The sequence below is a fragment of the Perca flavescens genome, chromosome 8, assembly GCF_004354835.1.
Source record: "Perca flavescens isolate YP-PL-M2 chromosome 8, PFLA_1.0, whole genome shotgun sequence".
Classification (NCBI taxonomy): Eukaryota; Metazoa; Chordata; class Actinopteri; order Perciformes; family Percidae; genus Perca; species Perca flavescens.
Genome location: NC_041338.1, coordinates 38068041 through 38080307, shown reverse-complemented (window position 1 = coordinate 38080307; position 12267 = coordinate 38068041). Strand labels below are relative to the sequence as shown.

The 12267-nt window shown below is 42.9% G+C and overlaps 1 protein-coding gene across 2 annotated transcripts in view; it reads left to right on the top strand.

Moving 5' to 3' along the window:
* Nucleotides 1-12267, top strand: part of rpgrip1l (RPGRIP1 like) — a 45220-nt gene that overhangs the window by 1345 nt on the left and 31608 nt on the right. For both annotated transcript variants that reach the window (XM_028586297.1, XM_028586296.1), the window contains exons 3-11: nucleotides 741-885; nucleotides 1593-1900; nucleotides 3135-3231; nucleotides 3357-3500; nucleotides 4704-4809; nucleotides 7341-7487; nucleotides 8824-8897; nucleotides 9687-9826; nucleotides 10091-10197. In XM_028586297.1, the coding sequence (XP_028442098.1) occupies nucleotides 741-885; nucleotides 1593-1900; nucleotides 3135-3231; nucleotides 3357-3500; nucleotides 4704-4809; nucleotides 7341-7487; nucleotides 8824-8897; nucleotides 9687-9826; nucleotides 10091-10197 (1268 nt within the window). The remainder of the gene's footprint in view (nucleotides 1-740; nucleotides 886-1592; nucleotides 1901-3134; nucleotides 3232-3356; nucleotides 3501-4703; nucleotides 4810-7340; nucleotides 7488-8823; nucleotides 8898-9686; nucleotides 9827-10090; nucleotides 10198-12267) is intronic.

Sequence of the window (12267 nt, the reverse complement as noted above, 5' to 3'; positions counted from 1 at the left end):
TGTGAATGTACCCGAGTCAAACCTTCGTTTAAAAGCATATTTAGGATGGAAACGCCACTTTTAAGACGTATTCTCGTTTTTGATCAAATGGCCTTTTGAATGGGAGTGCTAGGGGCACTACTATGATCACATCAAAATCACTATTTTCACCAGGGGCTCTACACATGAACTCCAGCATTGAGAACATTGTTTGTGTACACAGACTTTACTAAAAAGAAAGTTTTTAACAACTCACCTTAGCTGTTGGTTTTTCCGCTCGCTGCCATCTTGTCAAAAAGTGTCTGCGTACACAAACAACGTTCTCAATGTGTAGAGCCCCTCGTGATACTTGGAGCAAAGTCTCATGTTGTGTCGAGCCTTCTTAGTGGTTTAAAAATAGTGATTTTGATGCTAGCATAGTAGTGCCCCTAGCATTCCCATTCAAAAGGCCATTTGATCCGAAAACGAGAATACGGTACATCTTAAAAGTGGCGTTTCTGTCCTAATTATGCTTTAAACGAAAGTTTGACTCGGGTACATTCACAAAAAGACCCTAGGTTGCATTTTGGTAAGAGTTACGCTTTAACAACTCACTGTATTTGCTAATGTCCTTTTTCAGTTGTCTTGTTCTGTTGTCCTTCCTGTCTCTTCTCTGTCATAGGGCTGCATGATATTTCTTTCTTGCTTTACTGTGTTTAAATCTTAGATTTGCACTCACAGCTACATGCTTGGAAATATAAAAACTATATTTGTTTTCTCAGAGTCATCGGTGTATCAAAATGCTCGGGCGCGACAGGACGTCTCGCGGGTGTCCAGGGAGGAGCTGGAGGACCGGTTCCTGCGCCTCCACGAGGAGACGCTGCTCCTCAAACAGCACATTCACACACAGGACGACAAGATCAAGAAGTGAGACGCACACACACTCACACACACACACACGCACTCAGGTCAACAAGATCAAGAAGTGAGACACACAGACACACACACACACACACACACACACACACACACACACACACGCACGCAGGACGACAAGATCAAGAAGTGAGACACACACACACACACACACACACACACACACACACACACACACACACACACACACACACACACACACACACACACACACACACACAGGACGACAAGATCAAGAAGTGAGACACACACACACATGACACACATATACACACACACAAACTCACGCACTTTACGTCTGTCTGTGGGTTTTACAAATATTTAAACAGTGATGAGGCGATTGCATCTGTCTTTGTCTAAGATAAAAAGCTCAATATAATGTTTTTTGATTGATAGATAGATAGATACTATAGATAGATAGATAGATACATAGATACATAGATACATAGATAGATAGATAGATAGATAGATAGATAAATAGATACATAGATACATAGACTTTATTAATCCTAAACTAGGTAGGAAGCTACTCTGTTACAAGCAGCAAGTTACAGGGACACACACACACAGAAAATACAAGAAATAATAAAAAAGATAAGAAATACCAGAAAATCGACTCAAAAATATTCTTAGAGGAATGAAAAGAATGTACTCGTATATAGAAGTGTAGAATAAGTGTTTTTTTTTGCCTGTTTGAGGCTGGGCACTAAGCTGATGAAGCTGGTGAAGGACCGGGGCCGTATGGAGCAGCTGGCGGCGGGCGGGCGGTCTCCGGCCCCCAGGGTCCGGGACGTGGAGATGGAGGAGATGATGGAGGATCTGCAGGAGAAGGTGCGGGGACTACAGGCGGAGAACGAGGGCCTGAAACAGCGCCTCCTGGTGGCCAAGCAGCAGCTCATCAACTCCCAGGGCAGGAGACCGGCGCCGTACGGCCGCGTCCCGTCACGGGTTAACTCGGGGGTCAGGAAGCAGCGGGACTCCTCTCCTTCTCCAACACGACCCAAAAGTACGTCACACATTATTATTTGTATTATTTGTGTGTGTGTGTGTGTGTGTGTGTGTGTGTGTGTGTGTGTAAGGGACATACTGCTCCACCTTTCGTGTTTTCTCTGTCACATGATAAACTCTCAGCCGCTGCTAATGGGTATTGTAGCTTCCCAGCCCCGGTGGCAAGTTTGAAGAAGGAAACATGGAGGAGCACACGTATTCAAAATCATAATTTCAGGAACAGGAGTCTTCTTCTTCTTTGCCCAGAAAAAGGAAAAAAGAGATTGAAAAGAGCAAGAGACTGGCTTGTTGAAGTGTGAAGGCTACCGTAGCTGTAATACCTACTTTGAACTGCGTGGTACGAGAGAGTTGATTGATATATATGATCTCAACGCTAGATGGGAGAAATTCCTACACATTGGACCTTTTAAAAACATAAATTCTTTCACATCATCTTGGACCATTATGATTATCACCGTATCTGTGTCTACAACGTTGGAAAAGCTAGAGCAGATAGTAAATACATAATACTCAAAACACTTAGAGCAAACTTGCTAAAGAAGTCCAACTACAATGTGCTCAAGTGAGATCTGGTGTTTTGCCTTTGACTATTGAAACAGGACGATATGTTAATGTAGAAGAGGAAAAACGTATCTGTCCTATGTGCTGTTTGAATGATGTAGAAAATGAGTTCCATTTTGTTTTCTATTGTCCTTTCTATCGTGAGCAGCGTGATTTTTTGTTTTGTAGGATAAAAGCAGAGATTGATTTGGTAAATATGGATGATGCTCAAAGATTGAGATGGCTGTTCACATATGAAACACATCAATTGGCTAATTATTTAGATAAAGCCTGGGAGAAGAGGAAAAAAGCTCTTTATCGAGTGTAGATGAGAACTAGTTGTTTGTGTGTGGTATGTGTGTACGTGTATATACATATGTGTAAGTGTATATGTGTGTATGTCTATATATTTGTATTCATGTATTTGTCCGAAAGATTTGTATATGCAACAGGAAGATGTTTGTTAAATAAGTACATTTGTGGTGTCTTGTAATCCCATGTGGGATGGGCCAAAATATTTGGCATGACACAAAAATAAAATATAACTAACTAACTAACAATTGTTAAATTAGATAGAAGTATTTTTTAAACCTGAGCCTTGTAGTGGTTGAGAAATCCCTGACTTCTTTAACACACGTTTGGCCAGATAGAGCAGTCGTTAGTAAAATTCTCTGTGGTTTTGTGTCCTGCAGGCACCCGTTCGGAGGGAGGCGGGAGACCTCCGACTGGTCTCTTACCCCGATTCGGACACAGCCTGCTGGAGGAGGCGAGGGCCGAGGTTCGCAACTTGTGAGTACTGCACGCCATCGCCTTGTATCTGTCCGTCAGACACGCCCAGACCCAAACACAGTTCCCTGTTTGCAGTAAGTTAAAGTAAGTGAAGTTGAGCAGTTAGCTTTGTGTCCGTGTACCAGAGAGAACGTGATCGAGCTCCAGCGGAGCCACATGGAGGAGATGGAGGCTTCGTCCGAGCTGCTGAGGGAACAGCTGAGGAGGAAGGAGGCTGAATACGAGGAGAGACTTCTGCAGGTCCGACAGCAACAGACCTCAAAACTCAGGTAAGCTGTTATTCATCGGGATGCAGCTGAACTGACACTTAATCGCTGATAAACATCATTTAATAAAACGTTGGGGTACGTTAAAGGATCATTTCAGTATTTTTCAACTTGCATCCTATTTTCCCATGCATTTGTGTGTGAGTGACTGATGTGAACAAAAACCTTGGTGCAGTATTGAGTGAGAACGCTGTAACCGGCAGCCCTGAAACAAGCTGTAATGTAACCCTACAGGACAAATGTTCAGCATCAGTTAGAGTCCACTAAAAGTTCTGTTTTTGCCGTTGACAGACTCTAATTATTATTCTAAATGTCTGACAACATTATAGATCCCTACAGAGATAGACCTTTTAGTTAAAGAGTAAGATCCTTTTAGTTTAACATGAAACAGCCCCGAAATCACCATCACCAAACTCCACCAGACTCCATGTAAATAATCAGGACTTTTAGCCGGTATAGAGCCAGCATATCGCCACCAGACTCCATGTAAATAATCAGGACTTTTAGCGTGTATAGAGCCAGCATATCTCCACCAGACTCCATGTGAATAATCAAGACTTTTAGCGTGTATAGAGCCAGCATATTTCCACATGTAAATGGGTGAATTAAGGGTTTACTTCAACCAAACCAGAGTGGTGATTGTTGGAACAGTGGAAAGATGAACCAAGACGGCTTTTGGTAGTTTTATTTAGTTTCTGTCCACTTTGAATGAAGTGTGTTTTACGATAATAAAAGTCCTGATTATTTACATGGAGTCTGGTGGAGTTTGGTGATGGTGATTTCGGGGCTGTTTCATGTTAAACTAAAAGGATCTTACTCTTTAACTAAAAGGTCTATCTCTGTAGGGATCCATCCCATAATGTTGTCAGACACTTAGAATAATAATCTGTCTGTCAGCAGCAACAACAGAACTTTTAGTGGACGTTAACGGATCAATTTTGCTTAAACCGGACCAATGTCAAAGGTTGAAAAAGAACAAAGTTAGTAGTATAAAAGAGTATTGCGTGCAGCTGTTTTCGTCCATTGTCAGACTAAATTCGGTAGGATTGTGTCATGTTTCTGCAGCTTTTTGCAAACATTGTTTGACCAGAACTGTTGATTGTGTTTGTTTTGGGCCAGTGGATGGAGGTCATGCACATGTTTCTGCTCTTGAAACATTCAGGGCTTCAGTGCACAGTAACACTTGAGTGTTGTGTTCTCTCTCAGGTCGCATGTCGACGGCAACGTGACGATGATCAAACTGCAGAAGCAGCTGGCTGAACGGGCCAACGGTGTCACAGAGCTAGAGGGGCGATTCCTACAACTGCAAGAGGTGAGAAACTTTTGCAGCTGAGGTCCTGCAGGAACAGAAACTCACAAACACTGAAATCCAATGATCAAGTCAAGTCAACTTTATTGTCAATTCTGCAATATGTGCCAGACATACAGAGCCTCCGACACATGGTGCACTCTTCACCTTCAAGAGAAGCTCCAAGCCCATTGGTTCTTACTGAAGATGTACATTTTTAAAAACACAAATATAGGGCGCCTGGGTAGCTCACCTGGTAGAGCGTGCGCCCATATACAGAGGCCCTCTCTCTCCCCTTTCATCCTCTAAATAAAGGCATAAAATGCCACAAAAAAGTCTATATATATATATTGTTTCACACGAATGTTATCTCTGCGCGATCTGTCCTCCATGTCCGCTAGGGGTGGTACGGTTCACAAAACCCACGGTTCGGTTCGTATCACGGTTTTAGGGGTTTAGGGGATTTTGTACAGTTCTTGTTATTTTTTCTTTTAATCTTTAACACTCCAGAATATACTTCAGCATATAGCTAAAGTTAGCATATTGAATGCATGTTGCACAAAACATGCACACAGTGGCAGTTCTATATTGTTTTATTTCATCATAGGTAACATGAAATCCAAAAATGTTCCCACACACACCGGACTATAAACGATGCTGGTCCATCCTCCAGCTCCGGGCAGCCTCTCTCCCACCTGACATCTCTACAGGTGACGTGACCTGCAGCGGCACCCTACTCCACTTGAGGAGCGCTCGGCTCGGTGTCTCTCAAAATCTGACGAAAATCTTCTAAACTGACCTTTGTCGATCTGAAATGAAGACAGATTCAGCAACTGCACGGCCTATTTCTTGCTAAAAATGTTTTCACAAACACGTTTCGGTGAAATATTTTAGTACAATATGAGATCGTATTCTGAACGAGCCGCCATGACAGTCTGTTTTGAAATTAGGGACCAGCCAGACCCATGTGACGCAATCGTCCAATCAGCTGCCATGTGTTGCGTTTGTCACGCCCATCCCGCTCGTCATTTCCAGTAAGTGTTTTAACATCGGTGTATAAAGTGGCCACTACGGCAGTAAGAGGTTGGTGACCATTAACAGTGTACTGACCAACCGTGTGGTACACACATGCTCCGAACCGATACTAGCGAACCGAGACTAGCGAACCGAGACTAGAGAACCGAGACTAGCGAACCGAGACTAGAGAACCGAGACTAGAGAACCGAGACTAGCGAACCGAGACTAGCGAACCGAGACTAGCGAACCGAGACTAGAGAACCGAGACTAGAGAACCGAGACTAGCGAACCGAGACTAGCGAACCGAGACTAGAGAACCGAGACTAGCGAACCGAGACTAGCGAACCGAGACTAGAGAACCGAGACTAGCGAACCGAGACTAGCGAACCGAGACTAGCGAACCGAGACTAGAGAACCGAGACTAGCGAACCGAGACTAGCGAACCGAGACTAGCGAACCGAGACTAGCGAACCGAGACTAGCGAACCGAGACTAGCGAACCGAGACTAGCGAACCGAGACTAGCGAACCGAGCGGTTCGGGTGTTTTTTCATGAACCGTACCACCCCTAATGTGCGCTATTTTGTCTTCCAGCTGTGCATGATACGCACATAATCCATACACTTTGAAACATCAGTCTTCATGGCAACCATCTCGCCGCAAAATACAGCAACTTGAGCGTCCACCAGAGCCTGTGTCTTGCTTGTCAACTGAGCCGCCACTTCTTCAACAAGTGCAGGCATAGCCTCCTTGATAGCTTCAGCTACTGTTAGCGTAACTAGCTCAGCTAGCTCCTCGTTTTCAACAGAATGTGAAGTTACCGGCACTTTACCCGCCGCCTTTCTTGAGTTCACCGCCATCATAGTGTGTAAAATACTATTAGAAACCCCAAATGTCGACAGGAACTTTTAAAAAGTAGCGCAAAACTTTTTTTTTACCTTTATTTATCCAGGTAAGTCGATTGAGAACGCTTTCTCATTTGCAACAATGACCTGTCACATTCACACAGTTCCACATTCATAGCTGGAAGCTGCCCAGTACAACCACAGTCTGATCTGCTGGCCACTGAGCAGCTCCACTGGAGTAGTTAGAGGTTAAGGGCCTTGCTCAAGGGCATCTCAGTGGCGGTAATGAGGGAGGGACAAGTGCTTTCACTTCCCCCACCCAGGTTTTTTTTTTCCTCAGCCTGGGGATTGACCTCCCAGTCACAAGCTCGCTTCTTAACCTCTAGGCCACCACTGCCTAGGAGCGATGATCAAAACCTTCTACATCCCTTGCGACAGTCATATGACTCCCTATATTGTTTAATTTGAGTAAATTACTAACACAGTTGCTCACTTTAGTTTTCATCAAACATACAGGAGGAAATAGTAACTTAGTTGGGGACTATTTTTTGAATAAACTATGTGTGAATATGTTGAGGAAATGCAACAGCGCAAGTCATTGTTGTCTTTTGAAGATATATCGGAAAGAAAACAGAATATCAGCAGACTTGTTGTCCAGGCAGGTTTTGGCTGAAAAGTGAATGTGTGTATTTCAGAGTCAGAGGACACTGAAGCTGAGTCACGACGCAGCGATGCAGAAGGTGGATGAGCTGTCGGCTCAGCTGAAAGACGAGCGGCTGAAGAGTTTGGACCTGGAGAAACGGCTGCAGAGCTCCACTTTATCGGGGAAGAAGCTGGAACAGGTGACCGCCACAACCGCAACATACAGTTTATACCAAAAGAGGTTTACAGGAACATGATTAACTGGAAGGCCGCGTTCACACTGCCTGCGTCGGCCTTCCGACGGTCCAACATGAATGCCGGTCTTAGCATTCATGTTGAATGGGGGTAGTGGGTCGGGGGGTGCCGCAGGGGAGACATGCCAAAAAACGCAGCGTGTGTGTGTGGTAGAGCAAGGCAAGGCAAGGCAGCTTTATTTTATATGGCACATTTCAGCAACAAACAATTCAAAGTGCTTTACATAAAACATTAAAGAGCAGTTAAAATAAGAGAATAAAAGTTACAGTGCAGTATAAGAAATTAACAATTATTTAAAGAAAGGCAACATCAAAAAGAAAAGTCTTCAGCCTTGATTTAAAAGAACTGAGAGTTGCGGCGGACCTGGAGTTTGATCCAGATATGTGGAGCATTAAAACTGAACCTGTTTAGTTCTGACTCTTGGGACAGCAAGCAGACCTGTCCCAGACGACCTGAGAGGTCTGGGTGGGTCATAGTGTAGCAGCAGATCAGAAATGTATTTTGGCCCTAAACCATTTAGTTATTTATAAACCAGCAAAAGTATTTAGAAATCAATTCTTTGAGGCATTGGAAGTCTATCACACTTTCCTTTCTCCCCTCATTGGACTAACTTTGTGGATACTACTGTGTGCGTTCATCAATAAGTCAGTCTGATGACGATGTTATGTAGGATTTATGAATGTACGTTAGCAACAGTAGGCTAATCCACGAGGGTGCTATTTAATGTGTGAGCTAATAATGCGCATCTGTTCATGTGCAGAGTTAGGTTTCTGTTTATTGAATGCGTTATTCAGTGCTAATATAACCAAGAATGTAGTTTAAACTCAGTTATGGTATATTAGGTTATTACTGTCGCTCTGTTAAAGGCAAACGTTCCACTTTACTGTTGTTAAGCAGATCACAGACATCTGATTGAGTCTAGACTTTACGGTACTGTAGTTAAGTGAAAGTAGGTCAAGTTGTTATTTACTGCCCCTACCAGCGCCAGCATTTAATACTGTCTATTTACAGAGGGCATTTAAATGTATATCAGATTGTTTCTATGTTCATTTTTAGCCCATATCACCCGACCAATCACAGTTGTTGCGGTCTATGTCACCGCAACGTGTAGTTACATTTTTAGGGAGGTGCACATCAGGCTACGGCGTAGGGTCTGTATCTCGTATCACGTACCGACGTACGTATCCACGTCATAAATTCAACGCAGAAGCATAAATTGACCTTCCCAGGCAACGGAAGCATCGCTGCACAAGACTCATCCCTCGTTTCCTTCTTCTGCAGCTGCAGGAGAGGATCAGTGAATTGGAGCAGGAGCGAGATCTGCTGAAGGACAACAATGAAAAACTCATCAACAGGTAAGAAGCCTAACCCTCTAAATTCTACCAGGTGCGTCTGCAATAGCCGCCACTCAAGACAACGCTTGTGATTCTCTCTGCTCCGCAAAAAATACTCGCCAGGCAGTGGTGTAGTCTACGTGATACGCAGGTACACGTACGTATACCGACTAGGAACGGTCAAAGATTTCCATTTACACATCTACAGAAGCTGCGTGGCGTGAGCGTGTCAGCTGCGTGGCGTGTCAGTTTTTATTTGGGCTCCCATATTAACAGGTTAGATTTTGCACACTGCCTGCGTGACACGCACGTCTCAAAAAGCGTCCATGCTAGAAATAGGACCAACGCCTGTTTTTCATGTGACACGCAAGCGTTTTGGAAGCGTTTCCAGGCAACATAGAATAGGAAAAGATGTTTTAACAATTTAGCAAAATCTGTTGAACTCCTTTTTTTTTTTTTTCAATTCTGATAAAACAATAACATGGACTTCATTATCTCAGGAAAGGGAATTGAAATATAAAAATATATATATCGAAATATGTGCAAACAAATGTACAAATACAAAACTATTGACAAAATAAAGTTGAAGAACATGCTATTATTTCATTTTATCAATGGGAAACATCCATGTGTACAGACAAGGCTAGCAGCAGCAGCGCCGCGTCAGACACCTTCCTGGTGTGCAAAGACAGAAAAATCCACGCAGCACCCACGCAACAGACACGCCACGCAGCCAGTGTTCAGGAGCCCTTATGGATGATGCTTCCATGTCTCCACATTTCCCTGTGACGAATGATTTTGTGTTCCCAGTGCCTTCGACATGTCTCGACAGCAGAAATGGCAGATCCAGGAGCAGCAGCTGAAGCTGCAGATCGCCCAGCTAGAGACGGCGTTGAAGGCCGACCTCGTCGACAAAAACGAAATCCTCGACAAGATCAAGGCTGAGAGAGGTTCTGCCACTGTGTTTCCCTTCAAATTATTACTGAACACACTGATAGTAAATATTAGGGCAACCAGTATGAGGAAACTATGCGATAATGTATATAGCTTAGCGATTAATCAGTTCTGCTGCTTTCAGTATTCTGCTAAAATACAACAAACTGCTTGTTGAGCTTGTTGTGTAGTTTTCATGTTTAATGTTTTGGCAACAGAGCGGAGTGTAATCATACGTTAAACTCTAAAGAAAATTGATTGTCTTCTTCTTTCTTTTTTAGACACAAATGAGAAGCTGACAGAAGAAAATCAGAAACTTCAAATCCAGATTCTGGAGCAGAAGCAGCAGCTGGAGGAACTCAACGGCCGTTTTAAAGTCTACAGCAGGGTAAGACGTTTAGATTCTAACCTTAATAACAACAATAATAATCATATATCAAGATATCATGACATATAATTGAGCAGACAGTGTTGTCATTGTGTTGAGTTCCTCACAGGGGCGACAGAAACTACACGCTATAGCTTTAAAGGTGCACTATGAGTTCCTGCATGGTTTCAGCGTAATTTCATTTTTGTCTCAAATAGTAGTCATCTCTCCTTGATCCGCTAGCTGCCTGCCCCCTGAACACACCGTGAAAAAGCCCGGTCTCTGGAGACCACACAGGGCTCGTAAACATCAAACAAACACTGGGGGCACAGGCTGTGCACCAAAATACAACGCACCACGTTTAGGGCTGGGCGATATGGCCTAAAAAAAAATCCCAGATTTAAAAAAAAGAAATCCGATTTAAATTGATTTTTTTACTCCCCCTACTTAAAATTAATCTGCAGATGACAAAGAAATTGTTCAATACAAGTTTTAACTTTATTTTGTTGCGTGAGATAAAGCTGTTTTCACACATGCAGGTAATTCACTTCTCGTTCCTCGTTTTGAGTTATATATAATTCGATACACTTACATCATTTTCTGAAAGATTTAAAGGGGACAGAGTGATTTTGGTGACATCTTGTGAGTGTTCCATTTACTTGGATTTAATTAATTGAACTAAAAACTAAAAACATCAGTTACACAGTATATGTCTCTGACTGGACAGAGAGTCTACAGCTTGCAAATGCTGGACAAAATGAATCAAACGTGTTGAGAAAATGAGTTCCATTTATTGAAACAGTGCAAACTGTACCTTACAAGCCTTTGAAAAGTAAATAAAGAGCAGTATTGCAATTAACAATGGAGAGTTAAAAAGTGCAGCTAGTGGCCTGTTCTGAACAGTTTGACAGCTTTTTTAGCTTGACACTGAACATATGAGGTAGCTAGTCTAGCCACCAGGTAAATAGACATAGTACCATGGCTTCTCCAAAACATCCAATAATTCAAGTCACTAAGAAGAACATTTAAACATTTAACTTAAAATGTACCCGTCTTAGCCGAGTAGTTTAAGGCCTGTAGGCCTACAAGTATGTGAGGTAGCCAGTCTAGCCAGCAGAAAAGAAAAATAAACCATGGCAGCCAGCCAATAATTCAAGTCCATAGGAGCAACATATAAGCCAACTTAAAATTGTACCCATCTTAGCAGAGTAGCTGAAGGCCTTAAGTGAACACTAAACAGAAACTCTCCTCTCCACATAACTGCAGACCAAGTGATCCACATTGTCTTCAGATTTTTGTTCAGGAATAGAATCTGATCAACGTGCTCTGGGAGAAGTGCACTTCTCTGAGCAGTGATGATATCTCCGGCGGTGGAAAGACCCTCTCTGAGGAAACACTAGTGCCAGGGACACAGAGGGGGACCTTTTTAGCAAGTTGTGACAAGAGTGGGTACTGATACTGGTGCTCCTTCCACCAGACCAGTGGATCTTCTTTCACTTCCAGGAGATCTGCCTCCTTGTAGCGGGTCATCTGCTCCTTGGCCTCGTCCTCTTGGGTATTTGTCTTGGGTCGTGCTGCACCACCACCGTATCGGTCACCAAGAAGGGCAGCCAGTGGACAAGACGGCCTTGGATTCCTGGGTAGAGGACACTGACCTTCAAATAAATCAACAATAAAAACAAAAATGCATTACTTATAGTTAAGCACATTCCATAATTCCTTCACAGAGGTTTAGAAAACACAGTGCGCTTCACTGGATAACAATGGGTAATACTGACCTTGACTGCTCTCTCCTTCCATGAATTGCTCTCCTTCATCTAGAGCGTCTTCGTCTTCTTTAGATGCCATCCCCTCTTCATCCACACTCCAAAGTGACTAAATTAAATAAGTCAACATGAAATGAAATTCATGAGCTTTTATTGTATAAATCCTTTAATTAGTATATTTAATATATGCCTTTAAACCTGTTAACATTATAGTATTTATGCTTTTTAAACTATTTAATATTTATCTATTTTTAACGTAGGATTTGCCTTTTAAACTTTGAACAATGCATTATTTAGGCCTATGCTTACTCTCGCCAGGAGATGG